This window comes from Trachypithecus francoisi, unplaced genomic scaffold (assembly GCF_009764315.1).
Source record: "Trachypithecus francoisi isolate TF-2019V2 unplaced genomic scaffold, Tfra_2.0 Lachesis_group4, whole genome shotgun sequence".
In the NCBI taxonomy this organism is placed as follows: Eukaryota; Metazoa; Chordata; class Mammalia; order Primates; family Cercopithecidae; genus Trachypithecus; species Trachypithecus francoisi.
The window spans coordinates 67,038,841-67,055,515 of record NW_022681469.1 but is presented as its reverse complement, the minus strand read 5'-3'; the positions used below and the strand labels follow the sequence as shown (position 1 = coordinate 67,055,515).

At 37.9% G+C, this 16,675-nt stretch overlaps 1 protein-coding gene across 2 annotated transcripts in view; it reads left to right on the top strand.

Moving 5' to 3' along the window:
- The window catches only part of ELAPOR2 (endosome-lysosome associated apoptosis and autophagy regulator family member 2), a 183,544-nt gene that overhangs the window by 69,652 nt on the left and 97,217 nt on the right, over window positions 1-16,675 (top strand). Inside the window, exon 2 of one of the 2 annotated variants that reach the window (XM_033192898.1) lies at window positions 15,026-15,146. The exons of the other annotated variant lie outside the window; for it this stretch is intronic. Coding sequence (XP_033048789.1) covers window positions 15,026-15,146 — 121 coding nt within the window. The remainder of the gene's footprint in view (window positions 1-15,025; window positions 15,147-16,675) is intronic. 2 annotated transcript variants of the gene reach the window in all.

Below are 16,675 nucleotides of genomic sequence, written 5' to 3'. Positions count from 1 at the left end.
AAATGAGTGTATAGTTGGCCTATTAAATTTGCATAGACATGGGCTCTGACACTTATTCTGCAAAGCTAGTGACAAGTTTCTTTTGATGTCGTTTCAAAAGTCTTCAAATCTGCACTTCAGAATTGAGGAAATGTGTCAGTACCTGCCTCACAGTGTTGCCACGAGGATCAAATCAGAAAATATACAGTTACAGTCATTATTTTCTGGTGTCTAGTATAGTTTATGACCTGAAATACAATAATTGAGTAAGAGTTTTCCTGGCACTCAAGCCTAAATATTACCATGTGTGTTTAATTCCTATCACCTTACAAGATAAAGAGGTGTAAGACATTACAATCTTATTACAGACAGACAAGGAAATTGAGGTTCAGAGATACTGAGTGCCCTTCCTAAGGCACACAGTTGGAAAAATGATGGTGCTGGGATGAGAATCAAGTTCTTGCCTCAGACTCCTTCTTAGACTATAAATAATCTGCCTGCTTGAAGTTTCTGCAGTGAATCATGGAGAAGGGTCTGAGAGCACTGAGAAAATGTTCCGTTATTTTTCCCACAAAGGAAAGATATCCATAGGTACTGGTGAAAAGAGTAAGGCAAATAGGCTTCATAGTTCCCAACCAGTGTGCCTTATATTTTTTCTTAATTTATTCCTAGATGCAGAGATGTGTATTATATTTTGTGAACAGATAAATGTTTAATTTTCTTACTGGAAGTGTATTAGTCTGTTCTCATGTTGCTGTGAAGAAATACCTGAGACTGGGTAATTTTTAAAGGAAAGAGGCTTAATTGATTGACAGTTCCACATGGCTGGGGAGGCCTCAGGAAACTTACAGTCATGGCTGGGGAGGCCTCCTCTTCACAGGGTGGCAGGAGAGAGAATGACTGCAAGCAGTGGAAATGCCAGATACTTATAAAACCATCAGACCTCATGAGACTCACTAACTATCACAAGAGCATGAGGAAACTGCTCCCATGAATTTAGTTGTCTCCACCTGGTCCCACCCTTGACAGGTGGAAATTATGGGGATTACAATTAAAGGTGAAATTTGGGGACACAGAGCCAAACCATGTCAGGAAGTGACCATGACATATTAATATATAACTTTAAAAAATATTAATAGAGAGAATACCACAGAAAAGCCATCCTTATCCATATTTTCTAATTTTCTCAAGTAAATATTAATACTAATTACTTGCAAAATATAAACTTGATATGATAAATGGTATCTTAATTTTTTAAATAAATGTGCTTAGAAAAATGATTGACATCCAGGCCGGGCGCGGTGGCTCAAGCCTGTAATCCCAGCACTTTGGGAGGCCGAGACAGGCGGATCACGAGGTCAGGAGATCGAGACCATCCTGGCTAACACGGTGAAACCCCGTCTCTACTAAAAATACAAAAACTAGCCGGGCGAGGTGGCGGGCGCCTGTAGTCCCAGCTACTCAGGAGGCTGAGGCAGGAGAATGGCGTAAACCTGGGAGACGGAGCTTGCAGTGAGCTGAGATCCGGCCACTGCACTCCAGTCCGGGCGACAGAGCGAGACTCCGCCTCAAAAAAAAAAAAAAAAAAAAAAAAAAAAAAAAAAAAGAAAAATGATTGACATCCTAACAGTGGTTATTTTTGGTTGATGATATTATGATAAGTTTTTTTGTGCTTCCCTATTTTCTAAACTCTTCATACAGAGTATGTATTGCTTTGTAATCAGAAAACAAAATATCAAATATTGTTTTAAAACTGACATAGGAAAATAGACAAAGCTGAGGAATTAGAAGAAATGTGGTAGAAAGTAAAGATATTTTGGAACAGATAACTTGTGAAGAATTATTTTTAAATTTACTTTGAGGTTATTGATTCCCCAGGAGACAGGGTGGTGTTACGGTATTGAGAGTACAGGGAGAGGTATGATATGGGGAGAGACATGATATTGAGAGGTATGGGGAGAGATTGGGTGAAAGGGGATATTGCTAACCAAATTCTGCTTTCTGTGATACACAGGGAGGAATAGTGAGGCATCAGCTTTTATTTTGATTTATGTTTATGAAGTTTTTAGATTTAACATTAGCTCTTAGGATCCAGCAAGGGAACTATAATGGTCATGAGGACAGGCTTTGGAGTTAGGCACTTAGGTTCTATTCCCAGAACCCTTATAAATCAGCTGTATGATATTGGGAGGTTACTTAAATCTTTGTTGGTTTCCTTATCTGTAAAAACTCTGCCTTATAAGGTGGTGGGCAGCACTAAGATATTGGGAACTTAGCACAATGACTGATATGTATGAATAATGAGTGGCAGCTATCATCACCACCACACTCATCAACCTTGACTGAGATTTGAGACATACATAAATATGAGTTGGTATTATAGAATGATTGCCTATCTCAAGTATCTGTTAGCACCTATAGTTGCAGTGACAGCAACCTGACTCACACAGTTTAAGCTTGAAAACACAGAACTTATGCAGGGCAGTTCTGAGGACCCCAGGCCCTAGAGTGCCTTAACCTTATGCATGATGGTTGTACTAGATGCTCTGCATTTTTAGAGAATCTAATATTTGTGACATTTTGGTGGTGTTATATGTTGATTGTCTTTTCTCTGGAGCATTAGTCAGATTTTCCTTGTTCTTTGTATATCCAAGTGAGTTTTGATTGTATTCTGGATATTTTTAATATTATGTTATAAATCTCTAGATCCTTATAAAATCCTCTGTAGACGTTTGGTTGGTTTGTTTTAGCAGGCAGTTGACCTCGTTAGGTTCAGACCGTATGTTTTTTCTCACCTTTTGTGTGTGGTGGTTCCTTCCAGTGTCTGTTCAGTTTTCAAAGCTTTGGCTATTTTTATCTTTTGCGTGTGTGGCGAGGGGAGGTGAGGGGTAGGATCATCTGCCCCTTGCTCAATACTCAGGGTTTAGTTCAGATAGTGGTTTATGTTGTAGTTCAGCTCTCCATGCCTTCGCTATACTTCTTTGAGTATATTCCATATTTGCACAGTTTGAAGGTGAGCCCGGGGCTGTCACTTCATAGACTGAACCAGAGGATTCTCTTCTCCATTACTCTCTGAATATTTTCTTAGGACTGCTTTTTATATTTCCTCTGGCTAGAAAGATGGATTATTATATGGTTTTAGCTTGCATGTTTTTGTGTAATTCCACTTGATGGGGATGAAGTGACAAGACAAAGAAGGAAGAAAAAAAAAAATAAGGATTTTCTCCTAAACCCTTTGCACAGCTGAAGTCCCTGTTCTAGTTATTTTATGTAGAGAAAGAGGTTTTCTCTTGGGGTATTAGGTGTTTGCATTGTTGTGGTGGCATTGGTGCTGTTCTAAACTGGTGCTGGCCTTGGGGAAAGACTGGAAGAGAAAAAGAACATTAATATAAAAAAGCACATGGATATGCCTCTCTCTTTCTGATCCCATTTCCCCTCTCCCAGTACTCCACCCACAGGGATCTTTTTTCTTGTTCTTCTGGCCAGAAAAATGGGCCTGTCTTGTAGTTTTTAGCATTCTGCACCCACTGTGCAATTCTCTGATTTGGCCCACCTTCAGCTCAAGGAGAAAAAGGAAAGAAAAGAAGCCAGGTAACTCCCTACCATTGTATTAGCTGTTAGAAAGTTCTCACTTTCTTCTCCAGACTACCTGCTATTATTTATTTTGCAGAATCTTGCTTTTATATTTTGGGCAAAATGGGAACAAGAAACTGTAGTGGACTTTCTTCATCTTGGTTAGCACCACTGTGAATAGTTTATTGTGACTGTCCGGATAGCATGTCCATATTAGGGCCTGGCCAGGGATTGGCCCACTCAGAACTACAAAGTGTAATGAGAGCAGGGGACATGCTGTTACCTAAAGAAATAGGAAGCCATGCCAGGCAGACAGAACAGCAGGTGTCTAATGTTTATGGTTAAAGAAGAAAACCTTTTAATAGATGTTTTAAGGTTAATTTTAGAAAGTATAGTTATGACAGAGGTATTATTAGGGTTATATTATTTTTTAAAAAAAGTTATTGATTTAAGATATTCTTACAGGGTCAGTTGAATGCAAAAGAACTTAACTCACTTATTTTTATTTATCTCACAATTTGCAAACAAAAACATAATTTTGGATGTCTTAATGTTCAGAGCCACTTATCACATATGCTATTTCTGCACAAAGTAAAGCTCAATTTCAAGTGGCAGCATTGGCAAGAATTAGCTTTTACATTTAAATTGAATTTTTATAATTTTTTTTCTGTCTGAGATCTGCCAGCGGCTTAACTGAATTCAGATGTGGAGTTGTCCCTTCTGAAGCCAAATTTTGAAATCAGCAAAGTGTGCTGTCTGTGCTGCATCATCTTTTTGTTCTGTTTTCTCTCATTTGACTATCCCACTTTTCTTTATCCACTCTGTAGCAGAATCCTTCTTGTATCTGCTCATTTCAAAAGTACTTAAGCGTTGGATTTTCCCTTCCATATTCCCTTCTTCAGAACTTATCTGATCTGTGTCTTACTTATGACTTTGCCTTTAAAGCCTTGCTAGGTGAATGCCACCCATCAGAGAAAGTGATTTAGACTGAGGAGCTAATGAATGTTATGGAATCATCCTTCAGTGGTATCCTTTGAATTTTCTCATGTCCCACCAGATATCTTATCCTAAAGTAAGGAGAAATATGAATTTTTTAAATGTCTTGGCAAAAAAATTACCTGAATTGAAGGAAATAAATATATTTTAACTGTAGAAAATTTTGAAAATATGTAATTATATAGAATAAAAATAGTCACATCACTCAGTTAACTACTGTCAATCTTTTAGTATATATACTTATAGCCTTTTTTGCATGTATCCAACACACACACACACACACACACTCACACTCACTCTACAGGAGTTCAGATATATTGCTTTATAACCTGTGTTTTATACTTAAATATGTCAGAAATAATTTTGTTATTAAATATACCTTTTTCATATTATTTTAAAATGGACTATATAAAAGTTATTATGTGTGTATACCCTAATTTATTAACCAGTCTCTTATTGTTGCACAATTGTTTTAAAGTTTTCACTATTTTAAATAATGCTATGATACAAACGTGGCTTCCTTGGATTACATGCCTAAAAGTGGAATTGATGTATCATGGGGTATATATAATATATTCTGAAATTTTGATGTAGTTTCTCTTGGTGCTTATTAAATAGTAAGTAGTTGCTCAAATCTTGCAAAAGCAAAGGCGCCCTTTTAGTTTCAGCCTGATTAATTTAGAAGAATTTATAGCTTATATACAGGTAAGTTTTAACTATATATAATTAGACAAAACAAATGGGTTTCCAAGGATTTTGCTTTTCCCTTTTTGGAAAATTATACTTTCATATACCTTTGTGATTTTAATTTGGGCTTGGAAAAAAAAAAGAAAATTACTATTACCTAGTTACGTGAGGACCCTTCAAGAGGTAGAGGGAGGGATCCTCCCTCCCTTCTAAGAAATTTTAAATTTTACTTTATAAAGTGATAACTCTCTTTCTCGCTATTCTTATGTTTGGATGTTGTCATATAATAGAGACCAATACTACCTTTAGACCAGGCAAGAGGGGCCCCTGCCTTGGTCTCCACTGTAGAGGGTCCTCCTCTAACTGTGTCCCTCCTCTTGCTTTACAGTCTGTGGGCCAAGGAGCTGTGGCCACCTGCATGTCATGCCCCAACTTCTTTTTATCATACTCTGCTAACATGACCTTGAAATTACCTGCCTAAAAGGTCCAAGATTGCTTCTAGGGCCTTTGTGAGGTTTCCCAGGTCCATCCTCCTGATGTATTAATAGACCATGCCACTGTGGCAGGAACACTTACTAGAGTTGGATGTGCAGGCTGGGGTTGCCTCTTGTATGTGAGGCAGACCTCTCAGGGTGCAGGGTAGGTATTGAAGAGGAAGAGGCACATCAATTTATACTCCTGGCCTTGGTCCTGCAAATAGTAGGGGTGGGCCTGAAAGAGAATCTGTTACACAGTGATTTGTTATACAGATTTCCACATGTTGTGGGCAGAAAGAACCTTCCAGGCAGAGAAAAAGTCACTTACATGCTGGGCTCTGGAGGCGAGGAATTGTATAGCATATTTGATCCTGTAGCTTCAACATTTCATATATGAATAATGTTAAGAAATGAAGCTTCAAGCAGCAGATCGAGAATGAATCGAAAACGGCATTTTATGCAAAGCAAGATTGCGGACTTTATCCTCAGGCCAATGGGAAGTCATTCTGGGGTATTGAGCAAGGATGACATAATGAGATCTTCCATTTAGAACTGGCTGTGGAGTGTAGTGGGTGTGGGCAAGAGCAGAAGCAAAGAGGCCCGTTAGGCTGATGGTGGTGTTCATCTGGACAGCAGGAGATAAGATTGAGCTAGGTCAGGAGCCATGAGGATGACCCTTGCCTACTATGTGGGACCGTACTGTGGACAAATTTACGTGGGTTAATGTCATGAAAATTATTTTGGAAAGCTTACAGAGTTATGCAAATGTTGTTAATGTTTTTAATGACAATAGTAATGATCATATTATGGATAAATGTTACATTCCAGCTAATCTAAATTCTAAGGTAAGCAAGTGTGAAAATCAGCTGAAATGATGTGGGAAAGGATACTAGTGTAGGGTGTAACATCCACTGAAGGCACCTTTGGGAGGGCAGGAAGATGGCTCTTCTAGTCTTTGGGGGTGGTAGTTGAAGCGGAAAGGACAGTGGCATTGAAGGTAGCTGGACTTAGGGTTTCATCGTTGGGAATGTGTGCCCGAGGTGGATCTCATCTTTCATTACTTAGCTGTTTACATAGTCCCGTTTAAAAAAAAATATACCTTTTTTTTTTCTTCATTACTTGATGTCCCTGAATCTGTAACCTCCCTAGTTGATCTTTTTTTCCAGAGGAAATAACTCTTCTCTTGTCATGAGGTGAAAGGGAAACTGAAAGGTTTACATTCTGTGAGCAAAAGTTCTCTGAAAAGGAATTTGGAGGAAAGAGTTTATTCCAGTGAAGAGTTTGCAAACCAGGGAGATGCAGCCTTTAATGAAAAGGAAGTTGCATTCCTGAGAACAAAGGAGGATTAGGGTTTTACAGCAAAACTCACTGCACGGGTTCCCCATCAAGTTCATTTATGCAAATGAAGGATTGACATTCTCTTGTTTTTGATTGGGTGGTGCAGCTCAGTTCTGATGAGCGATACAACCAAGCCCTGATTGGCTGGGGCAGAGGAGCTTTGATTGGTTGGTTCCAAGCCTCAAATCAGAAGTCTCTGTCAGGTATTTGTTTCCAGTGGCCTTGCTGGGTGGTGGTTTCTAGCCATGGTTTATCTCGGCACTGACGATAAGAAATAGTTTGGCTTGATTGTAGAAAGGGAGGTCCTCTAACACTTTTACATCTTTCTGAGAACACAGAATGCGTGACTGCTTCTTCACCCAGCCATGGTTGCCTAGTTCTTTTTAAACTTTGACCACCTCAGCTAGCTACAGGGAGTCCATTTTGTCTGTTAGCTGGGGGCATACTTTAACAATTCTCAAACAGATTTTCAACCAGTCTTTCTGTTTTTAGAGATTTTTTTTTCACCTCTGATTTCTGAGGTTTTTGGTACCTTCAATTCTGAGTCTTTCTGCAGCTCAAATCACCATCTCTGTTATCCTTGGCTTTCAGCTTTTGTTGCCTTGATAAGTCAATTAGAGCTCACCTATGCTCTTTGTCTTCCAGAAATAATTGTTGGCACCTGCATCTATTGCCATTTTCACTTCTCTTTGGTATTTTTAATCCTTTACTCTCTGCTCTCTTTAGAAACTCCATTCTTTTGCAGGTTGGCGAGGAGCAGAGATAAACATATATTTAATTCAATAAGTTTAAATGTAATTAGATAATAAAATGATGCATGTACTTAAAGACTGTCTTATACAATAACATATACTTTCAATCTGAGAAAACTGGTTTTAAAAATATTTTTCTCATTATCTTCGATGAGGGTTTTAGTTCATATTTCTAATATTAATATTATTGTAGATTGTCTAGCTGCAGGTTTCTTGAGAAAATAGAAATGTTTCTTTCATTTATTCGTAGGTAGGTATGTTTTAGAATGTTCAGTTTTTGAAAATTTCCTGAGAGGTACGTGATTACAGAATGTGGTTGGTTTCTCTTTACCAAGAACAGTGAAAATATGAAACATAGACCATAAGATGTGAAGCATAGCTTTTTCTTTCAAAGATTCAAAGGAACCTGAGGTTCAAAGAGTTAGTTGAGTCACTTAGTCTTAAATTTAGTAATGGCAGAGGTGAGGTTGGGATCTAGGTTTGTTGTTACCAGTTCATTGCCTGTCCTTTTACAGGCAGGGATTGAGAGCCATAGAAAGAAAATAGTCTAAGCTGGATCTTTCTAAGAAAGAAACCTTATGTACTTTCATTAAAACTAGAATGTAAGCCCCAGGAGAGCAGAGAATTGGATATTTTGTTCACTGCTATATCCGCAGAGTCTACACAGTGGCATGTGGGAGGTACTCAATAAACATAAATAATTTCAAAAATGAATTGAGCACCTGTTTACAAAGATAGACATTGAACTCAGGTTTAAAATATGAACTTTTTCCAAAATAATTTCTAAAAAGAAATACAGTGGCCACAGTGAAAAGGATGTGTCACAAGTAGATCAGATACGTATTACTTAGCAGGTTTCCATGGTAGCATCATGTTCCTTTTATAAAAGAAAAACTTGAATATAAATATTGCTGCACAGTTCTGTGCTCAGGTGCTTAATAATGTAGGCTAAAGAAGCTCATATAAGTTACATGTATTTCTGCATTAAGTATTCTTCTGCTTTTGGCCTTTCCACATAGTATAATGAGGCGTGCACACTCATTGCAATTGGAATTAAAATAATAGTGCCACTGCAATCTCGTGCTGTCTCCCTTTTTTCTCTTGCCATTTCACTCTCTCAAATAAGTGTGCCAAGTGCTTTGCTGAGCACTTAAATTCGGAAGCCTTTCTCCCAGAGGAGTTGCGGTCTCATCAAATACAAGGTTACACTGTTCTCAACATTTCACATTAAAAAATTCGAAGGGAAGGAGTTTTACATGAACAAAATGAAATGAAGAAAATTAATTACATATGCTTCTTTTTGTCCTTTCCATTTGTGTGTGTTCTAGGTACCAGCATTTTCTCTGCCTTGAAGATAGAGGCTTTCTACTGCCTCTGCTGCTTTTGATTCTTTACTAGAATTTGTGGTCATCTGCTGTATCTTGATAATTAACTGTGGTCAACTCTTAACTGCCTATAGAAGATAGACAGGGAGCATCAGGGAGCTGATTTTCTCATTGGCAGTTTACTAATATGAGCAAATCTGAGTACAGAAGACCAGGAGACTACATTCAGTCACTCACCTATTCATCCACCCTAGGCTGATGTATTTCACTGCACACCTTTAGGCATAGTTTCTTCAGGCTTGATCTTGCTGCTTACCACATCCTATCAAACTAGCTGTTTTCGAAGGAACTGGTAAGTGCTAAAATTACAAATCCTCCTATATTTCAGGGTCTTCTCCTTAAAGCCTTTTCTCACTGTTCCAGCTCACAGAGATTTCTTCTGACTTTGAAATCATAATAAAATAGGGTCACGTTTTGTATACTCTTACACACGTACTTGACTGAATGCGATTCTAACATTTAAAGGTTCCTATTTTTCTAGAAAATCTGAGAGTTAAGGAATTTTATTGGAAATTTTGATAGGAGTTTTTACTTGGACACTGACTTGTGATGTCACTGTTCCACTTTGAGCCCTTACTCTTTATGCTTTCTTATAAAGTTTTGTGTGTGTGCTGTCTACTTCAACAAAATCATAAGCTTATTGAGTACAGGAACTATGTTTTACTTAAAATTTCTAGTTCAACCATTGTGGAAAACAGTGTGGCGATTCCTCAAGGATCTAGAACTAGAAATACCATTCGACCCAGCCATCCCCTTACTGGGTATATACCCAAAGGATTATAAGTCATGCTGGTATAAAGACACATGCACACGCATGTTTATTGCGGCACTATTCACAATAGCAAAGACTTGGAATCAACCCAAATGTCCATCAGTGACAGACTGGATTAAGAAAATGTGGCACATATACACCATGGAATACTATGCAGCCATAAACAAGGATGAGTTCGTGTTCTTTGAGGGACATGGATGCAGCTGGAAACCATCATTCTCAGCCAACTGTTGCAAGAACAGAAAACCAAATACCACATGTTCTCACTCATAGGTGGGAACTGAACAATGAGATCACTTGGACACAGGAAGGGGAACATCATACACCAGGTCCTATTGTGGGGAGGGGGTAGGGGGGAGGGATGGCATTAGGAGATATACCTAATGTAAATGACGAGTTAATGGGTACAGCACACCAACATGGCACATGTATACACATGTAACAAACCTGCACGTTGTGCACATGTACCCTAGAACTTAATGTATAATAATAAAAAAAAATTTCTCCCATAGCCTTTAGGCCATTAGGCCATCATAATTATTTAATAATTAAGTGCTGGGAAATAAAGAATGATATAAATAAAAATGATATATTGCTATATGCATAAATCATATCTAATATGCAATATATGTTAATGTCAATATATAAAAAAATATGGTCAATATGTCAACATATGTACATATTATTTTTATTTGTGAGATTTATTTGAAAAATTATCTAGTCTATATTTTAACTGTAAGTGTTATCAGAACTGGGAGGTGATTCCCTGGTGTTTTCAGTGAGCATCATGCAGCTTTTGTAGTATGGATGACTTTGGTATTTGAGGGGGTACCATGACATCCAGTATTTACTTGGATGTATACTGAATTTTTGTGTTTTTGATGTAAGATAACACAATTTGAATTTTTGTTATTCAAGGATTCATATCTGTACTTTGATTTGTGAATGTGCATGTCAGTGTGTGCAAGTTCGTGTCTGTGTGGTGTGCCATGATTTATATGGAAGAGTAATTTTCCCTTAAGTGTTTTGTGATCAGGAGTAATTCCATGCTCTATTTCTTCTTGGGGTGTTTCCTGGTTTCCATATATTTACAATGCAAGGTTTATAGGGAATTTTATTGTTTTATTATTTGGGGCAGTGTCTCCACACCCCAGCATTCTGTGCTTTGCAGAATGTCTAAATAACTGCCATCCTTTGAGTTGGCGTGGGCCCAGGCACTTCTTTCAGTTTATGATTTGGAGAGTGTGGCTTGTGAGCTGATGTTCTGTTGTTTGGAGTGTGCTCTGACTCATATCAATGTGTTTGTTGATAAACTGTCAGAAGCCCTGAAGTGTAGGGAAAATTGTCAAGAATTTTCTGCTTGTCAAGAAAAACTGTGAAGCATGCTAAAATAGGTGGAGAAGATTATTGGATGTGCTTTTTAGTGCACCTTTCAGAATGATCAGTTTCTATAGCAGCCTGCACCTTTCATTGTCTTTGGATTATTTTAGAATGCTGTGTTGTAGGTAACTGATAGTAATACAAATAGTTTTTGTCCATAGAAATGAAAATGTATTTTATCCTTTGAAATGCAATTGATTATTACCCTCTGGATATTTACCAGTTTTGCATCTCCCAATAAATTCATTTCACCTTCCTAATTGCCTGTTTTAGTGTGTCCTTCAAATTCTCCTTTGAATTGGTGATAACATCTTACTGATTGACTTGCTAAATAATGACAACATTTTTGACATGTATTAATTTTCTATTTGTATGAGAAATAATCTACTTTTTCTTTTAAATTATCCTTTAATACCAGAAATTTCCATTTCCAAGGGACCAGTTTTAAGTGCTCAATGTTTATTTGCATCTATGGTTAGAGTTTTGGGGTGTTACCTATAAATCTGAAAGCATATGTGCTGTACTTCTCTTTATTCAGTACCCTGAATGCCATTCAGAATATTTGGAAAATATACGTTGTACCTTTAGCAATTTAAAAAACACCACAGTGTTTGTTAGATCTTTCTATGGATTTAAGAATTGACTTTAGAAGCAGATTTTTCTTTTTTTATTTGTTACCAGCCCAAATGAAGTAGCCTATTAAATAATTTAAAATAAAACCCATTTGATTTGGGCTGCAATCTAAATCCCTGACCCCAGGGTCTGCCCTTTGCATGAAATAGGTTTGCATTTCAGTACTTTTAAATTATAAAGAAATAAATTAAAGCTTCCTGCTGAACTCCTAAGAGTTTGGTAACAATAGTAACAACAGCCTTTTAGAGTCCTTGAGTAATCTAGAGAAGGCAGATAGGATAAAGGAGTCTCAGGAAAATGAATTGGCACATGACATCCAACATTACAGCCAGAAAACATAATACTTTTTCCGTGTTCTGATTGCTCTTCTCTGACTGCTGTTCTCAACTGGCAGGCTGAATAACAGAGGCAGCGATGGAGGAAAGTTTTTTGGAGCTTACCTGTTTTATTCAGAGACCTTGCTTTATTTGAAATTCATACGACTTCACAATATCATTATTTTGCTAGAATGATAAGAAATCACCTACACTTAATATACAGGGGGCAGAATCTTCTCAGTGGAACATGGAAATAAGACAGACTTTTATTTTATTTTATTTTGTTTATTTTATTTTATTTTTGAGATGGAGTCTCGTTCTGTTGCCCAGACTGGAGTGCAGTGGTTCAATCTCGGCTCACTGCAACCTCTGCCTCCAGCGTTCAAGGGATTCTCATGCCTCACCCTCCCGAGTAGCTGGGAAGTGCACACCACCACACCCGGCTAGTTTTTGTACTTTTAGTAGAGACAGGGTTTCACCATGTTGACCAGGCTGTTCTCAAACTCCTGACCTCAAGTGATCTGCCCACCTTGGCCTCCCAAAGTGCTGGGATTACAGGGCTGAGGCACAGCTGCTAGCCAAGACATGCATTCTAATACAAATAACAAGGAACAAGAGAAACAAGACAGTCGTTATGCAAATACATGGCAGGTCAGGGCTATTCTGCCATGGGAGAGTGTGGTAGGCTGAGTCAGACTCCTTTCTGCTGTCCCTGTCCTCTAAAAAATCCAAGTCCTAATCCCCAGAACCTGTAAATATTATTTTTATATGACAAAATAGGACTTTGAAGATTTAAAGTGAGAGTCTTGAGAAAGTGAGTTTACTATGATGGGCCCTGAATGCTTTCACAAGAGGAGGAGAAGGCAATGGTACCACAGAGGCAGAGACAGGAGTGATGAAGCCACAAGGCAGTAAGTGCTGGCAGCCGCCAGAACCTGGAAGGGCCAAGGAGTGGATTCTCCCCTGGAGCTGCCTAAGAGAGTACGGCCTGGCGATACCTTGATCAGCCTTGTAATACAGCTTTTGAACTTCCAGCCTCCAGAACTGTGAGAGAATATATTTCTGTTGTTTTAAGTTGCTAAGTTTCTGCTAATTTATTACAGCTGTTATGGGAAATGAATACAGATTTTGGTACCTGGAAGGGAAGTGCTGTTGTAACAAACACCTAAAAGTGGGAATGTGGCTTTAGAATTGGATAAACTGGGCAGAGGCTGGGAGAATTTTGAGGTACATGCTAGTAAAGTCTAGATGGCCTTGAACAGATTGTTGGTAGAAATGTGGATTTTAGAGACTGCCCGTGAAGGCTCAGGAGGAAGTGAGAAGCGTGGCAGAAAATGTCTGTATCATCTTAAAGAATATGTAAATTGTCATAAGCAGAATATTTTTAAAAATATTAAAAGTGATACTAGTGAGGGCCCAGAAAGAAAAGAGGAATGTCTCATAAATAATAAATAAATAAATAAATATTTATTCCAATATTTCCTCCAGGAAATTGGAGGAAAGGTTGACCCCTTTAATATAGTGGCAGAAAGCTTAGCAAAATTGTGGTCCTATGTTTTTGTGGAAAGCAAAACTTGTAAGATGAGCTTGGATATTTAGCTGAGCAGATTTCCAAGCAAAGTGCTGAAGGAATGCCGTGGGTTCTTCTTGTTGCTTATAGTAATTATGAGAGAAGCAACATGCATTGAGGGAAGAACTGTTAAACAAAGGGAACCCAGACTTGATGATTTGGGAAATCTCAGCTTATCTAGATTTCAAAAAATGTTAAAATTAGGAGAGTCATTGTTAGCAAAGTGTGCTGTGCAGAGAAGGTCAAGGGCAATGGCCTTCTCATTCCTGATTTCTCCATGGTGATGTGGCTTGATGTTTCTATTCTCACTTGTCATTGACACAGTGAGGGAGGCAAAACTGTGGATGCAGCAGAATAGCCACATGCAGGATATTGAATTGAATAAGTAAGGTATTGAACTGAAAACAATTTGGGGTAGATTTGGAATTTTTCACATTCTTAAAATGCTCCAATAATATTTTGTTTGGGTTCCTCTCAGTTTAAATATCACTTATGTGTAATGTGCTCTGACCAAGGGAGTTCATTGTGAGAATTTCAAAACAACCAAAGGCTGGAGAGAGGTGGGTTGGGGGTTGGTTTTAATTTGGCAGTTGTAATTAATGGTCAATTTTAATAGTCTGTAATTGATGGCAGCCTGCTGTGGTACATGTGTATTAAGCCTGGGAGAGCTACTTTAAAAACTTGTAGTCTTTTATTAGTATTTGATGATTAATTTTTACACCTTCTGTTAAATTTTAAACAGAGTGAGAATTAGGTCAATGGAAATGGTTCTCTTGTTTCTTTTGTTGAAACACATGGGACAGTGACAGTAGTCAAATTCCTAGTGTTATTCTGCTCTTTCTCCTACTCACATCTATCAGTTATTCAGAGCTTAAAAAGCCTGCCAGAGATAGGGAAGTGTGCTGTAGCTTTTCTGGATGGATGAGGTGAAAGGATAATGGTCACAACCTGACAGCATTGACTGTCCTGTCCTGCATCATCTCCTTAGCACCTACTCTGTGTCCAGCAGCACACCTCTTTGATCAATAAGCTGCTTGGTGTGGGTGGGATGGGGGAGGATCAAGGAGAGGGTACAGCTTGGAAACAGGGACTTGGGGTGATAGAGAAAGCACAGTTGTCCCATTAGAATTGGCTCTAACAAAGGCTTGTTTTTGTGATTGTTTGCAGAAAGATTATCACTTTGAATATACGGAATGTGATAGCAGTGGCTCCAGGTGGAGAGTTGCCATTCCAAATTCTGCAGTGGACTGCTCTGGCCTGCCTGACCCAGTGAGAGGCAAAGAATGCAGTATGTTTTGTCTTTTTGACCATTTGTTTTCTTGATTAAACAATTACCTCTTCATATTAGCCCTAAGTGTTAATTATAATGAATGTAGGAGACCTTACAAAAATGAGCATATGGCATTGATATCTAGCAGAATAAATGCAGCCTTTCTCATCACTAGATGCCCTTATATCTCAAGTCTGTAATGAGACAAAGGCAATATTAAAGAATATTATTATTATTTTTAAAAAATCTATTCTCTTACTTGAAACCATAGGAGGGCAGAGTGGCAGAGTTTCTTATTAATGGATTTGTTCTTATTTTAAGAATGATTTTATAAAATTAAAAAATTATGTTGAAATACACATAACTTAAAATTTACCATCATCACCATTTTTAAGTGTCTAGTTCAGGGGCATTAAATATATTCATATTGTTTACTATCATTACCACCATCCATCCGCAGAACTCTGTCATCTTGCAGTGGATTTTTTTTTTAGCCATAGAAATAACTTAATTTTTTTTTTTTTTTAGTATAACCTACAGAGAGATTATAGAATTGCTGGATATCACATTCAACAGCATGTCTTTTGGGAGTTAAACAGGTTTGAAGTACAACATTATAAATTAACAGAGAAATATGAAATAAATGTAAATTTATTTTCATTTAAAACTTTACTTTTAAAAATCCTTTAATTTAGTGAGTTAGGGGTTCCTGCAGCAAAATAGTCGAGGGGGTGGACTAAAGTTCGAAGCTGGAAATAAAAGAGAGGGAATGTATTTGGGTTTTCCTGCAGTCTTCCAGGTAGTATTCTTAAAAGCTTAGTTTTTCTGTTCCCAAATTAAAGATCAGGTAAGCAAATTGTTAAGTAGATAACTAATTTCTTCCTATTCATAGAGAGCATTCCTCTGTTACTAGCTGGAGGAGTTTTTAGCATAATTTGTAGATTTACTGATAAAAGGGAAACTGCAATAATCTTATGAGGAAAGTCAGGGAAAAATATTATTTCCTAGTAAATGATATTAATAAGTGAATTCAGGGAGAACCTGAGAGGCCCTCAAGTGGGCAGGTGAAGGCTTCGGTGTAGCAACAGTCTTAAAAGACAAGAGGATCTGTATAGAAGAAGCTGATACAAGACTGAGGTGTGTGAAACCACTGGTGCAGAGGGCAGATGAGCTCTCAGTGACAGAGGAATGTGGTTGAAAGGGAAACAGAGCCTGAATCATACCTGTGTAATTAGCCCATTGTGAATTTGCTTCAGTCACTTGCCTAGAAAAATCTATGTATCATTTACCTATGTTTACTTTTCATTTGTGGGCTAATTCCTTGGTTTCCTTGTAAACAGCCCTACTCAGGTGGACCGCCTAACCATTTTGAATGCCAACTTCATATCTAGGTGGTATGGTGGTCTTGGCTAGCGCTGGCTTTTGAGAACTGATCATTAGCTGGAAATGGGCTTTTGTGGAGTATTGTACCCATAAAAACTAGCGAACACTACAAATTGAGGGCCTCCCTTCCCTTGGGAGCTGGATTTTAAATACTTATCAGCATA